The 17,665-nt window shown below is 35.2% G+C and overlaps 1 protein-coding gene and 1 non-coding gene across 3 annotated transcripts; one reads left to right on the top strand and one right to left on the bottom strand.

Moving 5' to 3' along the window:
• The first annotated feature begins 38 nt into the window (after positions 1-38).
• On the top strand, positions 39-204 carry LOC124632182. Its single transcript, XR_006984594.1, has one exon. It is a non-coding gene; the product is annotated as a U1 spliceosomal RNA (small nuclear RNA).
• Positions 205-1,298: 1,094 nt separating this feature from the next.
• Positions 1,299-17,162, bottom strand: LOC124631881 (angiotensin-converting enzyme-like). 2 transcript variants are annotated; one of them, XM_047166517.1, is made up of 13 exons: positions 17,012-17,162; positions 9,747-9,968; positions 9,165-9,420; positions 8,526-8,669; positions 7,883-8,074; positions 7,499-7,596; positions 7,183-7,355; positions 6,748-6,872; positions 6,475-6,602; positions 5,927-6,141; positions 5,153-5,293; positions 1,789-1,964; positions 1,299-1,431 (listed from the first exon to the last, which is right to left on the bottom strand). In XM_047166517.1, exons 2-13 carry the CDS (start codon positions 9,960-9,962, stop codon positions 1,352-1,354), a joined length of 1,944 nt encoding a protein of 647 aa, XP_047022473.1. In that variant the 5' UTR covers positions 9,963-9,968; positions 17,012-17,162; the 3' UTR covers positions 1,299-1,351. The 2 variants fall into 2 exon arrangements, with proteins under 2 accessions (XP_047022473.1, XP_047022472.1); XM_047166516.1 differs by lacking the exon at positions 17,012-17,162 and adding an exon at positions 15,555-15,599.
• Between the last annotated feature and the right edge of the window lie 503 nt (positions 17,163-17,665).

Genomic DNA, 17,665 nt, shown 5'->3' with positions numbered 1-17,665 from the left:
GCCGCCGAACGACCCTCGCGCCGTACTCTAGTGAAATCATACTTACCTGGCGTAGGGGATACCGTGATCAAGAAGGCGGTTCCCCCAGGGCGAGGTCCATCCATTGCACTGCGGATGGGTTGACCCCTGCGATTATCCCTAATGTGGATAACTCGGACGCGTAATTTTTGGTAGTGAGGGGGACTGCGTTCGCGCTGTCCCTCTTCATAATTCCTTAAAAATCAGCAATACAGCCAACGGTAGTGATCCCGTGATGCTAGCCGATTATCGGCTAAGGCGGCTGTTCTCATGTAAGGAGATCGGCCAACACGGGTGTATTAACGTATTACTTCATACCATAGATATAAGGAAAAATAATGGAATGTTTTAACTGATAGATAAGGTTAATAATTAGACTGTTAGATAAATTATCATTCAAAATCATAAAAAATATTGGCTTGTAGAAAAGAGGTATAGTCTTTGTAGGTATAGTATTGTGTAATTGTATGTAGGTGTGTATGCATAAACATAATAATAGAAAATCCTACAATGGACGATGAATAAAATTTTCTTCCATTTTCAATAAATAACACCATTTCCAAAATGCAAACTCTAAAACCATTGAAATCGAAGGCCAAACAGCCAACTATCCCCTAATGACAAGTGAGCTCTACCCTCAAAAGGGCAACAATAACTATTCTGACCTTTTAAAGTAGCGCAAAATTTGTCACCACGAGGTCAGGGTCATTTCGCCATTGCGTGACATCCTGCCATTGAGTTTATTTCATCTAGAACCATGACTGGTACTTTGAAACCTATAGTATGACATTCGACACAGTCTAGTACATTTAGGTAATAAGTTTCAGGTATTGTTGTCTCAAAAAAACAATTATATAAACTGGGTTTGGAGACTACAATGCTAAAATAGGTTTTGGAGTGTTGTAATTGAAACTGGATATTTATTGGTACCTAATCTCGGTTATTATTGTTCATGCAAATAAATTATGATAATACCTGATTTGTTTTGTGTTCTTTGTTTTTTAGCAGAATAACCATAATATTTCTTTGTGGTATTATACGGAAAATCATAATAATAGTTGGTCCAGGATACAGTATACTGTATGCCATGGTGTCTATGTAGTATATGGTCATGGAACTTATATTAAATTGCATAACCTTTTGAAATTCTAGGTCTTCTAGGGAAATTCTACACTTAACTATTATAAAATAAATTAGGGAGGCTTACATTCAGCAGTATAAGACATGCATAAGCTGATATCATGATAAATATATTATTATCCAAATAAATAAAAAGACAGTTTAGAAATTTTTGAATAAGTAATTAATAAATATATTGTTTAGAAGTGAAGTGTTACATGGAAGCGTATTTCATCAGTCTCTTGTTGAAGCCGGAGGTCTCCATCGCAGAACGTTGCTCAGCTGTGCAGAACGCTGGAAATATAAATGCTTATGGAGTTAATTCGTTCACTTTATTTTAACTTCATTTTAGACTGGGATTGAAGTAAGTAAACCAACAAAATCAAAATCAAAGGTTCAACAAAATCAAAGGTTCAATAAAAAATGTGCACATAGTTTTTATCACTTGCGTTGGTAAATATTTTATATGGATGGTAATAATTTATGTACCTATAATATTTTATATGGTTATTCTGATATACCTGATAAATAAATTATATCAGAAATATAAAAAAAAATCACTCTCCTAATCCTAATACAAAATTAGGTACAAAACCGGCCCACCACTAAATAATTTGAATTGTCTTGTCATGAAAAAGTGATGGTACTTACGGACAGTACTAGGTTCCCAGCCAACAAATTCGCCGGTCCTTTCATTTTCAGCCTTAAGCCAATCGTGTAAAGGTGCAAAATACTCCAGCACCCCACTCGCGTCCATGTTGCGCTGTCCAGTTAGCGCTTCCATTGCATCAGGCCAGGGCTTGGAAGAACCCAGTTGGAGCATTTTACTGGAAGAGAAAAAAGGGCTTTAAGGTTTTTTCAGAATATCCATGAAGATTAAGTCTATTCGCTTTACACCTACTTTTATATAACCAAAACTTAAACTACTACTACCTACGGAAATAATGTAGTTTCATCTAAATCAGATCGGAAGTTTTGGACAGGTTTCTTTTTACAAAGCTAATCTTACTTTTCTCATATCTAAAAGTACAGTCAGCACCAAAAGTCGATGAACAGAATCAACATGACAAAACACCTGTTCACAATAAAATGCCATAAGTTATAGTCGCAACTAGGAAACAAAATAGACTGTACACCAGAAACTTACAAAAGTCGTTAAACACGAGTATTTCAAAAGTATCTGTGCACTAGTATTCCTAAAGTCGCTGTACACCATCAATCCAAATGTCGCTGAACATCATTGTATCAAAAGTCACTAAACAGCCGTAAATACAAAATTAGGTTAACAAAGTATATTTTTAATGTTGCCGTGTGTTAATGTACTTTTGACGCTTATGTTGTTCAGCTACTTTTGGGACAGTACTTGCTTGACCTTAATAATGTATGTTAACACGTTAGTATCTATTTCAACAATTTTAATAATTATTTTGGAAATACACTCTTTTGCAAAAAAAGCGGGCACCTATGCGAAATCTTAGTTTTAAGGACTTTACGTGTATTTCAAAGGGTTTTAATGATTGTAGTATGTTTCTAGCATCAAAAGGGTTAGCCAAGCATGCGTGAGAGTGTATTCTAAATTTGAATTTTGTACAATTGCTAAGAAATTGGTTAAACCTTGTTTTGGACTAATTGCTGGCAGAAAGTTCGTAGGTGTTTTGAAAAGTTTTTGAAGTGATTTTCAGAAAACTGATAATGCAGTCTTAATTAATGTACCTTTTTGTTAGATCAAAACATTTTTGAAAAACTATGCGTATTTGATAAAATTTTCACCTGCTCTAAATGGGCTATTCTGATGATTGATGGCAATGTTAAGAGTTTCGGTATTTTAGTGTAAAGCGTTCTTCTGTTTAGATATTATACCCACGTGTTTTAAAATATCGCTTTTTCATAATTAAACACTATTTAGAGGAGTATCAGTACATTGGGCTGCGACAAAACCAATTTAAAGTAAGCAGTGCCGATCACAACTCGTCTCCTTTCGGACTTTAACATTTTTAAAAATCTTGAAATTCTACAAAATACAGAAAATAGCGCATAGACTGTGAGCACGAGGTCTTAAGGTCTCGTAATCACTGATTTTCAAACAACCTCGTCTCTTGGGAAACTCCGTAGACCTCCGAAGATCTATGAGTCTGAGCGTTCAAATAGCGTGTTTTTATCCCACTGACATTTTATTAAATAAACTTGCCTGCACCGAGATTTCCTAGCATCTACAGCACTTTCCTGCTTAAATCATAACAATGATTGGCTATCTGCTCATTTCTTAAGAAACATACGTTTGGTCAATACCTTTGAATTCTTGACTCCCTTTCAGCGAAATCATCGTTTAGTAACCCGATACCTATGGAGTTATAGAGAGCTTCAACGTGGCAATAATTAGACTTTTTAGATAGCTTAAACCCTCCTCATCATTTTTCATGTGGTTAATTTTAACATTTATCACAAAATTTGGTATTTTTTAATGTTAAAGTACGATAGGAGACGAGTTGCGATCGGCACTGCTTACTTTAAATTGGTTTTATCGCAGCCCGATGTACTGATACTCCTCTAAATAGTGTTTAATTATGAAAAAGCGATATTTTAAAACACGTGGGTATAATATCTAAACAGAAGAACGCTTTACACTAAAATACCGAAACTTTTAACATTGCCATCAATCATCAGTATAGCCCATTTAGAGAAGGTGAAAATTTTATCAAATACGCATAGTTTTTCAAAAATGTTTTGATCTAACAAAAAGGTACATTAATTAACGGCCAGTTTCTTCATCAAAAGTTAAAGTTAAAGTAATGTCTAAAGTGAAAGTAACGGTCAAATTCGTTTTTTAAAGGCTAAAGTGACAGCAAAATTCATAGAAAAATTGAATTTAACCGTTACTTTAACTTTAGACATTACTTTGACTTTTACTTTGGCTTTAACTTTTGATGAAGAAACTGGCTGTAAGACTGCATTATCAGTTTTCTGAAAATCACTTCAAAAACTTTTCAAAACACCGACGAACTTTCTGCCAGCAATTAGTCCAAAACAAGGTTTAACCAATTTCTTAGCAATTGTACAAAATTCAAATTTAGAATACACTCTCACGCATGCTTGGCTAACCCTTTTGATGCTATAGTTCGGCCATTCAGAGAATGCGTTCCTGACACGTCGCGATTGAACTGACGACGTAACTACATTCATTGATTATTGATATAATAATGTTGTTTTAATGCTCCTCAATTGTTAAAACGGTAAACAACCAGCAAAAATATTTTTATCGTAACTGCAACGCCATTGCAAAGTTACGTCGTCAGTTCAATCGCGACGTGTCAGGAACGCATTCTCTGAATGGCCGAACTATAGAAACATACTACAATCATTAAAACCCTTTGAAATACACGTAAAGTCCTTAAAACTAAGATTTCGCATAGGTGCCCGCTTTTTTTGCAAAAGAGTGTATTTCCAAAATAATTATTAAAATTGTTGAAATAGATACTAACGTGTTAACATACATTATTAAGGTCAAGCAAGTACTGTCCCGAAAGTAGCTGAACAACATAAGCGTCAAAAGTACATTAACACACGGCAACATTAAAAATATACTTTGTTAACCTAATTTTGTATTTACGGCTGTTTAGTGACTTTTGATACAATGATGTTCAGCGACATTTGGATTGATGGTGTACAGCGACTTTAGGAATACTATATAGTGCACAGATACTTTTGAAATACTCGTGTTTAACGACTTTTGTAAGTTTCTGGTGTACAGTCTATTTTGTTTCCTAGTTGCGACTATAACTTATGGCATTTTATTGTGAACAGGTGTTTTGTCATGTTGATTCTGTTCATCGACTTTTGGTGCTGACTGTACTTGAAATCTACATCATTCAATAAAATCACCTAGTTTTTTACTTTCTTCTTAGATCTATGACCTCTTTTACATAACCCAACCAACATTATACACTTATGGCTACTCCGAAAACCATCCTTCACTCTCTCTAAACATATACTAATGTATAAAACCATAATTGCTTACCCCAAAGCATTGCCAGCCTCCTTGCTCTTGTAGATGTCACAGTTGGAGAGCAGTTTGTTCTCATCGCCGGTGGTGTACTCTCCAGCTAGCTGACACAGGGACCGGTGGAATTGGAACTGAATGATGTAGGAAATGTAGTACCTGGAAATGAAAAGTAAAATAATATTTGAAATTGTGGTGAATGCATATCACAGTCAAACTGCTCTTAAAGTTTTGTGGGACACTGTAGTTAGTTCATAAGTTTACACTGTATTTTATAATAAACTAGCCGTTTTCCAGCGGTTTCACCCGCGTCCTGTGGGAGCTAATGCCCGTACCGGAATAAAATATAGCCTATGTTACTCGCAGATAATATAGCTTTCTAATGGTGAAAGAATATTTAAAATCGGTCCAGTAGTTTGTGAGTTTATCCATTACAACCAAACAAACAAACAAAGTTTTCCTCTTTATAATATTAGTATAAATAAAATAAATATCGGAGCCGAATGCTGCCAACGGGCCGAAAGAATCGAATTCAAGTTAGGCATCGCACACAAAATTTTATTGAAACGGAATGCGAGGAATGCGCCAAACAAATCGTTCATATTTTTTCATATCTGTGATGGATTGGACCATTAGTTGTATCCGGTAGATTTAGGTTTGATGAGGCTCCTTGTGAAATAGTTTACCTATACGTAGACCACTGTTTTGCTCTTGTTATGCGGTAGGCGCATAAATAACTTGTAAATGTTTCGATTTCAGATTTCAGCAAAGATGTTATTAGCTCAGTCTCACCTCATATACTCCACATCAGCCGAAATATGATACTTGGCAGCTGCATCAAAATCGTCTTCAGACCTTGGTGCTGGAGGCTCTATACCTTGGAGGGCTTCCCTCAGCTGCCAGTAGTGACAGTTGTAGTCCTCAGTAGTCGTGGTGCCTCGGAAGACGCCGTAACGGAAAAGATCGAGGAGATACCCGAAGGGGAGGAAGACTATCTTGTCAAGACCCTAGAAGTATAAGAAAAATACTCTTAGATGTCAAGTAGTTTTAAAATCATGCATTGGCTATTTTGTGAGACCACATTGTAACAAATTATTTTAAAAATTGAAAAAATTATTAAAAGAGGCACGAATTATTTTAATGCCCAAACTGTAAGTCACTCTGTCTGTCTTTCCACCTTTCGCAATCAAACTACTGAACCCATATAAATGATATTTGATTCACAAATATAGTCTTCAGCCTAAGAAAGTATATAGACTATCTCCTTTTAAACCGGCTGCAGTGAGTCATTTCTTCAAGTGACGGCGGAGAACAGCAGATTATTAAGCAGAGTGCTTTACCATTTTATAAAGCTGATTGATATTAAACTCAATATCCTCAGGACCATCTTCTAGGAGACCCATGACTCTCAAGTGTTTAGGTGTGGCTACTGAAAGAGCGATGACGTCACCCACAGCCTCGTGGAATCCTGAAATAACAAATAAACATCAAAACTTGAGATATTGGAACTTTGGACGCCTAAAATTATTAACATAAATAGTCAGGTATGAAATCTCACATTTTCGGTAAAATAACGAAAGTTATAAGAAATTGAAAGCAGAGATTTTAATTACCAGGATTAGCTCCAGCCCTATAGATGACGGGTTGATCTTTGTATTGCAAGTAATACTGGATGTGGCCCATCTCGTGGTGCGTGGTCTTGAAGAATGCGTCTGTGATTGTTGTGCATTGCTTGATCCTAGAAAAGAAAACATAAATTTTATAATTATAAATACACCAGCCAAGAGCCTGATGATTACGACTAACCGTCAGTTGCAAAACGATCCATAAAGTTAAAACTTCTTTAAATCCATTGCTGACTCTTTCTTAATCAACAATATAAAAAGTGTTAGCAAAAGATTTAATGAAGCTTTAATTTTAATGGATCTTTGTGCAACTGACGGTAAGTAGAATAATAAATATGGTGATGCATGTGAAAGAGACTGATGACTTTATGCTGTTAAATATTTTAACTGTTTTAAGACTTAAAACTTATAAAACTAACGTACCTAAAATCTTCACCATCAAAGAAGTCCCAGGCGGAAGCATGGCAAACCATGTCGCGTCCATCAGTAGGTTTCTCGATAATGGACCTCTCCCAGAACAGATCAGGCATGGGCATCAAGTCCAGAGAAGTAAAGAACTCCTCAGCGGTTTGGAAGAACTTCAGCGCTGTGTAATTCTGAAAATATGAAAATAATTGGAATCCTAAAAGATTGTAAGAGAAAATACTATAAAAGTCAGATAGGATGTCATTTTAGGTAAAACATTGGTTTTTGATTACTTCTGGTAAGACAAAAAACTTATACCAATGTGATGTCTAACCTGAGCTTGCAGAGCTCCTGTGATATCAATTTCAGCCTTGTCCGGGTAAGGCCTGGTGAACTTCTCCACGTTATTCCAAGTCTGAGCCCAAATGTTACCTGAAATATGCAATGAAGATTAATTATCCATTAATTTATTTATGCTTTTTAACCTACCTAAGTTGCTACAGTAAATATATTATTTCAATACTGAAATTTTCTAATGATAAAGGCTCTTCATTCTTTGTTAAAGTCTCCCAGATAAATGACCATTAAGTGAATACGTGTCAGTTATTATTCAGTGAAATGTTGAATTCAGAATTCACCAACAGATAACAAGCCAAACTCATTTCTAAACAGATGTAACAGAGTTCAAAATCAAACTCCAAAATCAACAAAAACTTACCCAACAAATGCGCAGGGATGGGTCCTCTAGCCGGCACGACATCTTCTCCATACTTCAGTCTGAGATGCCTCCTGACGTATGCGTGGATCTGCTGATAAAGAGGTTTGATCTGCGCCCAGAGTGCTGCAAACTGGTCTTCGCTGTCATCAGCCTCGTATTCACTGAGCCACCATTCTGCTACGCTGTCGTAACCTGGTGAATTTCAATTGAAATTAGATTGTGGATTCCTTGAAGGGTTACTGATTTTAATGTCAATAACCTAAATAGCACAGATGACACAATCCTGTTTGTTACCACTAACTGGTTTGAGATTACGACATTTAGCCTTAGCACGCCACAAACTTTTAGCCGGCCGATAGTGTGTTTGGGCTCATAAATCAGTACAAAAATGAATGATAGTACGCACATTACAAAAATCAGGTTTCAGACCGAATGAAACCTATGTTTGGAATCTGAAAGATTTCCTTTAAAATTAATAATTAAATTTAAATTTAATAAAGGTCTTCCGACTGTTTAATCTATATTTGTGCTGTACTCTTAAAATCATCTTCTAATACAGTAAGTCGATGTCTAAAATTAGATGTATTTTATTTCCATAACTACGCATTAATTGCTTGAATTGACAAGAATTGACAACGCTTACCGTTCAACTTGGCAGCCTCATTGTCCATAGCGACGTACTCAGTGAAGTTACCCTTGGAGGCGGCGCCGGCGACCCTGTGCCACTCCAGCCAGGTGTACTTCAACTCCTCAGGGTCATTGCTGGTCGCGAAGATATTTGTTACCTCTAAAATATTGAATAAGATACATTACAGATAACCTATAGTATCAATGCTAGTAAAAGCGTTTTGTTTTTCTATTTAACACTACCTAACCCAACACTTTGTATATTTTAAACCTTGCCTGGACCTCTATACATATTTTAAAACCTAAATAAATCGGTCCAGCCATTCCCGAGTTTATTTATTTATTTATTTATTTTGTTTTAAAGAAAGCTTACAGACTAATTACACCAATTATTTAACTAAGTATATAAAATAATTGCTAATGACAAGCTTCCACATGTTTACAGAATTATATTAAGTTCATATTTTTAACAAACAAACGTGTTTCACTTGCTTCACTTTTATACTTAATTCAAGTAGGAATAGGACGTGAGACAAGTTACGTGAGACTAACGTACAGCAATTATTTGCAATTATTTGTACAGCAAATAATTGCTGTACGTTAGTCGTACGTTAGTTTTTTTTTTTTGTTTTAAGAGAAGAAGATAATATATTACCTGGTTCCACATGCAAATCACATTTAGTTCTATCTTTATAGTCACAAATTGTGGCTTTAGCGTAAGTAGACTGCATATTACTGATAGCATTGATCAATCTCTCATTCAGATCCTCAGGCAGAGCTGAAGTACCAAGCTTGGAATACTTCTCGAACATTCTCTTGAGATCTCGATCTTCGTACTCGTGCCAGAGATAGCTCATTGTATCTTTCCAGTATTCTTTATCTTCTTCTGCTAGTTCTAAAGATATTTGAAGCTAAAAAACAAAAAAGGACAAACAAGGTTATTCTTTGTGTAAGTTTTGTTCACTTAAACAGGTCTTTGTGAGGTCAAAAAATCAATAATTAGGTTAAACACCAAACATTTCCAAAATTAAGCCTCCAAAGAACACGTTTTCGATGAATGCCGGCAATTTAATAAATATACACCCGATTCAAATACATAACTCGTTACCGTATCTTTTGAGAAATCATATTTGATTTCAATGCGGTCTTTTGTATAACCATTCAATCTTATTGCTAACCTTCTCAAGTTGGACTTATATGAAACATAACTTGGTTATATGCTAAATATCTCACTCACCAGTCGATTCTCATTAGCCTTAGTAATATTGCTCTCATAGTCCCAAGTTGCAATCGTCTTCTTATTCTTGGCTTTAGACATGATCTCATCCAGGTTCCTCATGTAATCTCTGCCGGCTGCTTCTTCGGCCGCCCTTTCCACCGCCCGCCCTTTAGCAGCCACTATGAAGACGGACGCGATCGCGCCCACTAGGGCAAGCTCGCCGATGATCTTCATTATCAACTGTGAAACCATTAGTTATAGTTTGTCTTTCAATTTGAACTTTTCTAGGATTTTGTTAAAATATGTTCTATCCACCTTTAGACTTAGGAGAGGTTCATATCTGATGACATGTTCCGTCGTATTATCGGTAGAGTTACCCCAAAACAGACAAATGTAGGATAATAAAACATTCAGTCATTCACACCTATATAACCAATGATGTGTTAGCGCGTCGATCATACATTTTCAATACGAGATATGAACCTTCCCTGAAGTCTCTCCTATTATATGTTTCGATCACGATTGTCAGCTGTTCTTTGGGTTTAGGATCGGTTATGGCTTATGTTTAACTGATCACCAGAAATAGTAACAAATAGCAGACAAAAATAGTAAATGATCACCAAAATGAAACTCGCATTTTAATGTAAAATGATAACCAAAGTTTTAACACTTTGCTATCCTATTTAAGTGAAATTACTCCAAAATAAATCATGCGCAAGCCAAAAATAGTAAATGATCACCAAAATTAAACCACCATTTTAAAGTAAAATGATAACCAAAGTTTTTACATTCTGCTATCCTATTTAAGCAAAATGAGTCCAAATAAATCATCGTTACCCCAAAAGTAGTAAATGATCACCAAAAGTAGTGAATGATCATCAAAATTATACCAGCGTTTTAATATAAAATGATAACCAAAGTTTTTACATCTTGCTATCCTGTTTAAGTAAATTGACTCCAAAAAAATCAGTTCGGCCTGATACAATAAATGTAATAACATTATGGGGACCTTTTTCCTGCTCTAAGGTGGAAAATTGTCTATTGCGTTGCATGCCTCTAAACAGTGCGATAAGAGTGTGTTTTCGAGGGAGTGTATTGAGAAACACATTCTTCTTCTTTCTCCTGCCCTGTTCCCAATTTTACTTGGGGTCGGCGCAATATGTCATTTTCTTCCATTTTCCCCTGTCACTCGTCATACTGACACTCACGCATGCATTGCAAACCGGACACAAAACTTAATATGGCATCATAATACTTTATTTGGTAATAAGCCTACATTTTATGGCTATCACAGTGACTTATTTAGGCAAAAATAATACATTAATTTGGTCGTCAAGAGTTGGTGATCATTTACTAAATTTGGTGGTCGAATACAATTTTAAAGTGAAGTCGTGACTAAAATAGCTGGTACTATTACATTTTTAGACTTTATTTTTCTGGTGTTCAGTAGATTTTTCTGGTTGCAAAACTAAGGGTATCAAAGCATTTTATGGTGGTCATTATATTTGTTCCCATCGGTTATTGCCCAGTCTTCCTGATCAGTAAAACAAATTCAGAGTTGTACTACTATGGTTTTAGATAAGTTCAATCTTATATAACTTCTACTGTTATTAATTACTGTTCAATCTTATATAACTGTAATAATCAATTTACGAGAGGCATTCATAATGTTTTAGTACCTATTGTTTCTTTCTACCTGCCCTATTAGATTTAGTATGAGTGTGACAGATTCTATTTATGTAAATAATTATTTTCTGTAGTTTTATCATCCTTAGCAAAACCTGTGTGAATATACATAAGCAATGAAGTAATTAATTTTATATCTAGTTTAGCAACTACCATTTAACTGAATAGGTACACCTTGACCCTATGCAGGTAGTTATAAGTCTCTTCACGTATTTAAAAGTACAAACTTAATATATTCTTACCCTGAGAAAGAAAGAATAATTGAAGATTCTGATACACGAATTAAAAAGAAACTAAATCACATCCTAATAAGTTAGAAAACTAGGAATAGGATTTTAAAAACGAAAATATGCAAATATAAATACACATTATTGAACCATATTTTGGAGTTTTGTTAACCAAGATATCGATATGAAAATAAATATAAACTAGACACACTAAAAACTCTACATATTTTCACCAGAAATGAGCCTAACACCACACACAAAACAAAATATAAGTAAACCGAGCTTAACAAAATAAAATATAGAACTATAGTTCGGCCATTCAGAGAATGCGTTCCTGACACGTCGCGATTGAACTGACGACGTAACTTTGCAATGGCGTTGCAGTTACGATAAAAATATTTTTGCTGGTTGTTTACCGTTTTAACAATTGAGGAGCATTAAAACAACATTATTATATCAATAATCAATGAATGTTATTACGTCGTCAGTTCAATCGCGACGTGTCAGGAACGCATTCTCTGAATGGCCGAACTATAACCTGCAAGATTAACAAGACTACACAGTTTCACAACTAGCAATGAAGCAAGCAATCCTATATCAATGCATAAATAGTGAAGCCTCAGTCTAAAAAGTCAGACAAAACAGCGTGTCAAGGAATAAGGAGAGGTGAATGATCCAACGAACAATATTGTTGGAGCCAAATTGAGCAGAACGGATGGTAAAAAGAATTATGAAGATGTAGGTAACCTCGACGATGTTTGTGTGAAAAAGTAACTAGGTATTTGAAGACAAGTTAAATAATGTATGTATGTATGAGGTAGATATAGTTTTACCAAATATAGATAAGATTTTAATAATATGGAGATGAGGAAGTTGAGATACTGATGCCTTAGTCTAAAACGTTAGGCAAAGCAGTGTGTCAAGGAACAAGGAGAGGTGATCCAACCGACGATATTGTTGGAGCCAAATTGAGCAGAACGGATAGTAATCTCGACGATGTTTGTGTGAAAAAGTAAGAAGGGCATTTGAAGACAAGCCTAATGATTTAGGCCTATTTTTGCTTCTATAGGCGGTTTATTGAAACCTTTTTACAGCCTGAGGTGCTTTATTTATTACGCTTCGTAGAGAAAGACAGTTGTCGTTTAGCCGATGGTTTCTGCAAATGACTACCGGTGAAGAGGGATTAGTCTTAATAATGATAAACAACAATTTAATAACAGCGTGGTTGAGAGCCAGGACAGCCTCCAAATGAATGTGTTTAAGAAGCGCAATGATAGACTTCTATGTAGCTAAATGTTTGATTGTTTTTAATTTGTACCGTGTCGAAGTACGTCAATTTGTAAAGAGATAAGTAAACGCGCGTAAAAAAGGTTTTCAAAAATCCAACCAAGTCTAGACGCAGTCTATTTCCGTAGATTAAATGACGATTTAAGATGCAGTGTAACTAATTCAAGCAATTAATTTAGAACGAATCCAATATTGAATTCAAAGATAGATAAAGAAACTTCGAGTACATAGAGCCTTACAGCACAATATTTTTTTCGACAATTCAAATCTCAAGTAGATAAATATCTTCATAATCTCTATATCTTCTACAATTTATATCATGAACTACATATATCTTATCTACACAAGAGTTGTGTAACTGAGAAAGACATTCTCTGGTGGCAACCAAACAATCTTATAGTTCAAAGTACATAGAATTACACCCTTTAATCATGATCAGACAGACAGATCATAAGACACATTCATAATCATCACCAAAACATCTCTGGCGCCTACAAACTTTGAAATATTAAACTCTACAACCTCTTGTAACAATTGCGCAGACATTTTTATCTGTGATGTGTGTTTATTCACAAAATATTTACATTAATTGAAAAAAAAATAAAAATAAACTTATATATATATATACAACTTAAAACTAATACAGTGAATCAAAAAATTGCTCCTCATCGCTGTCACTGGGTAATGTACCCAAAAGACTGGCAGCATTGCCACGTTGGATGGCAATGCTCAATCTCTGTGCGAAATAAAAGCCAGCCTTTGGGTCCCGGGAAGTCTCAACCAGGCGCTGGGAAATATCCCTGGCAAGGAGGTGGGCGCTCGGACCTCACCGCCCTAGAGTTTCAACCCCAAACGGCTCAAACATGTATTTGCCTATAAGGTTACTATATTTGCGCCGCTTGAGGTTCTTTGCTTGTGCAGCGGCGGAGCCACTTTATACGCTTTTTATCTTCATTTGTTTTTCCTTACCATCTTCCTAGATCAGATCAATAGAAAAAAATACTAGAATATTCTTCTTGCACCTTTTCTTCACAATTAATTCTTACAACTCACTCCCCAAACTTAGTCCCCAAAAATGATCTTCAATACCGCTTGTACTTACAAACAAAACCTTCTTAGCTGTCTGGCTAAAATATCCACAAGGCATTTTCCACCAAAATTTTGTCACTTCTCACACACAACCATCACTACTTCTGAATGTGGTCAAACCATTGGTCCATACTCAAAAACAGTAATTATTATGTAAATTAATTACTAACGTGTCATGCTTTTAGGATTTCAAGAGATTCGTGTGACGAGAAAATTGGAGGCGAGACCAATGCGACTGGTGGACGTTTTAGACCAAATGAAATAATGTTCAAATTTACTTAAATACTTTGCAATTCGTTTAATATATTGTCCAAGAAGCAATTTCATCTAATTTCTAATCAAATAATACTACGAAAGAAGAATCTAGACCAAACAATAAACACGCAAGTATGACGCAGGATCTCCAAAGGCGTGACTTAAAAACAAAGTGTTTCACCATTCTTTCCTTCACTGGTAATCTAACAAGAAGCAATTAGTTTGAGGACAAGACAACTTATTCATCTATGAAGTCTTCTAACACTATTATCCATTCAAGTTTTGATATATATAGTTACTTCATTTTGCTCAATTCATCCTCCGAGCCTTTTCCCAAATATGTTAGGGTCAGCTTCCAGTCTAACCGGATTCAGCTGAGTACCAGTGCTTTACAAGGAGCGACTGCCTATCTGACCTCCTCAACCCAGTTACCCGGGCAACCCGATACCCCTTGGTTAGACTTCATTTTGCTCAATTATTCTGCAGATAAAACCTAAAATGATCAGGCTATAGCTAAAAGTCTGTTAAAAACTTTAGAATCCTACTGCAGTAGCACATAAACTCGTCACAATAGCTCTCGACAAATATTCATTCGGTATTCATAAACGCAAAACATTGTTAGGCAAATATTTGTGACCATTTTGTGGCACATTATTGTCTTCTGTGTAAAGAATACTTGAAGGTAACAGACAGAATAACGGATAGGCACCAGAATCTTCTAATGTTATTTTTGTTCATCAACAATGGAAGTAGTCTCAATGTATCCATTTTTAAAATTATATGTAATACAATTTATTAAATAATCCACCTGGGGTCATCGGAGGGGTCTGTCAGACTCTTACTGGCTGAAACCCATCTGGTCAACAGTCTTCAGTTACCCTTTGTCGAGGGCATGGGTATTGCCAAAGTATTCTGCCGCACCCCTAACGCAAGCGGGTATTTACTCACCAGAATCACGTTAACTTTGTATTAATTTAATAATGAGTTAGCATTTTACCCATAGTAAAAGGCAGAGTTATTGTCAAATAATACAGGTAAACATTTCTTTTAATAGGTACTCGGAGATAAAAAAAGTCTTAAGGTACATGGTTCAAAAGTTTCAGACATTAAGACATCTACATACGTAAACGCACACGGACACAAAATACATATTATGCTACATGTTATCCTAATGAATTTGATAAGTGAAATAAGGACCGCCTGATATTTTTTCATCTTTTCGAAAATTTAAATGTAAATTCTTATCCGTAAAGAAATATAAAGAACATAAATGATTACTCACAAGACATCGCTTCTGCTCTTTCGATTTCATCCCAAAACAAAAATGCTTGACCACAACTTTTACAAAACATTAAGACCTGATTCGTCGTAACATGTAACTAAACTCTATACCATGCAGCACAAAGCTTATATTTGTTTGACACGACTTGGTGAGCAAGTTAAATAAATTTTTCTTTTAATTAACGGTAGAATGACGATTCTCTTTGATGACATTTCGCACTATAATAAGCCTGCCGAGCTGCAATCTACTGAATTTTAAATAATTGTTGTTAATTACAAAATTATAAGGAAAATTAAGTGTTTCTTTGTTTACAGAATGACAAGCTTTTTTATCTTTTGGTTCTATATTTATCTTAGAATTATTAGGTAGAAGGGATTTAGAACATTTTTTGTTATTATTTTTTTAGTTTTAGAAATCTATTGCAATGGTTTAAGTCTGTTTAGTCCAGGCATTGAGAGGAAGATACTAACTGACCCTAAACTTCTATTCAGCATCAATAACATAAATAAACTCTTTCTACAATCAATTGAGGCATCAAAAACTAGGTTATTCCTATTACTACTACAATTCTTGCTAACATTATGAATACGAAAGAGAATTTTTCATTGTTAGGTATTCTTTCACGCCGAAATAGCTATACCAATTGAAATGCAATGTGTCATGGAAGTAGGTACCCTGGAAACAGATGTTGCTGGACTGTAGTTCGAACGGTACTCGCTACAGAAGAGGGAAAAGTTTATTATATTGATAAGTTTTCTTATTGAAACAAACACTTTATTACGTCCTTCCTCCTGTCTGTCTGTTTGTCTGTTTGACATTATAAATAACAATTTACGTCTTTTCCCCGTTCCGCCTACTTTGAGTACCTTTAAGCGTGAAGGATAATAACAACTTTCTGAATGACCTAAGATGTCAAACTACATTTTATTGATTCATTCATCGTCATCTTCAAAAAAAAATCCTGGCCAGCAGGTTCAATGCAACCTTTGCTGTTGAAGCTAGCCATACAACACCTAGCAAAAACACAACACAGAGCTGCCTCTTTGACTCCATCACACTGAACGCTCATTAAATGTTTATCCTACTTATATTATAAATGTGAAAGTTTGTGAGAATGTATGGATGTATGTTTGTTATTCAATCACGCAAAAACGGCTGGACCGATTTGATTGAAACTTGGTATGTAGATAGGTGATACCCTGCATTAACACATAGGCTACGTTTTATCAACACACCACGCGGGCGAAGCCGCTGGCGGAAGCTAGTAGACTATATTTTTTCTGCGTCATTATTACACACTTAATCTTCAAATCTTAAATCTCAAATATTCGTCAAATTGCCTAGGTTATTGGTGACTTTTAAAACTTCAAGTTAAACTTTTAGAAGATTCGACAGGACTGGTAAAAACAATATTTAAAAGTAATGCTATAGCAACAAAAAAAAGTTGTATCTCTTACCGGCTAGTTCCTTCGTCTATCGAACACACACCACTACTACTTGAGACGGGATGCGATACGTATTTATCTAAAGCACTCCTTGAATGATAATCCGTGTCAGTACAATTGGCGATACATACTGATACAAACCCGATCGGTGTTTGTTTTTTCTTTTTTCTGTTTGTCATTTTTGTCGTGGGATCTGAGAACGGGTCTTGAAGTGTATGCAAATTGTATGTTGGTTTTGTTGCTTTCGAAAATGTTGGTTGTTTTTTTGTGATGGTGGTTATAGGCCCAAAAAACATTTGCAATTTTGCAGTTATAAATTTCAAGTCTTTTACTTGTTTTTATTTGTTTAATTAGGTTTTTAAATCAATGGATGATCTCTTCTTGAGGAGTCATTTTAAGAGTCTGTAAAAAAATAATCAATTAAGACAATGATTTGGGATTGCCAAATTGGAGTTAAATTAACATATGTTAGAATAAAATTCCATTCTACTCTCATGATCAGCAAAGCTGCTATATCAAACTAGTTTCACGAGATTATTCCCATGCACTTGTCATTGGTTCAAAAGCAAACGTGTTTGTTTTGCATAAATACATACTCTAGGATTTTTCCTCAAAACTTCGTGTTTGGAATCAAAATATTGAACAGAGTTTATTTACTTTGATAGC

This window comes from Helicoverpa zea, chromosome 7 (assembly GCF_022581195.2).
Source record: "Helicoverpa zea isolate HzStark_Cry1AcR chromosome 7, ilHelZeax1.1, whole genome shotgun sequence".
Taxonomy (NCBI): Eukaryota; Metazoa; Arthropoda; class Insecta; order Lepidoptera; family Noctuidae; genus Helicoverpa; species Helicoverpa zea.
Note: the sequence above shows the minus strand (reverse complement) of the source record. Positions and strands in the feature narration are given on the sequence as shown.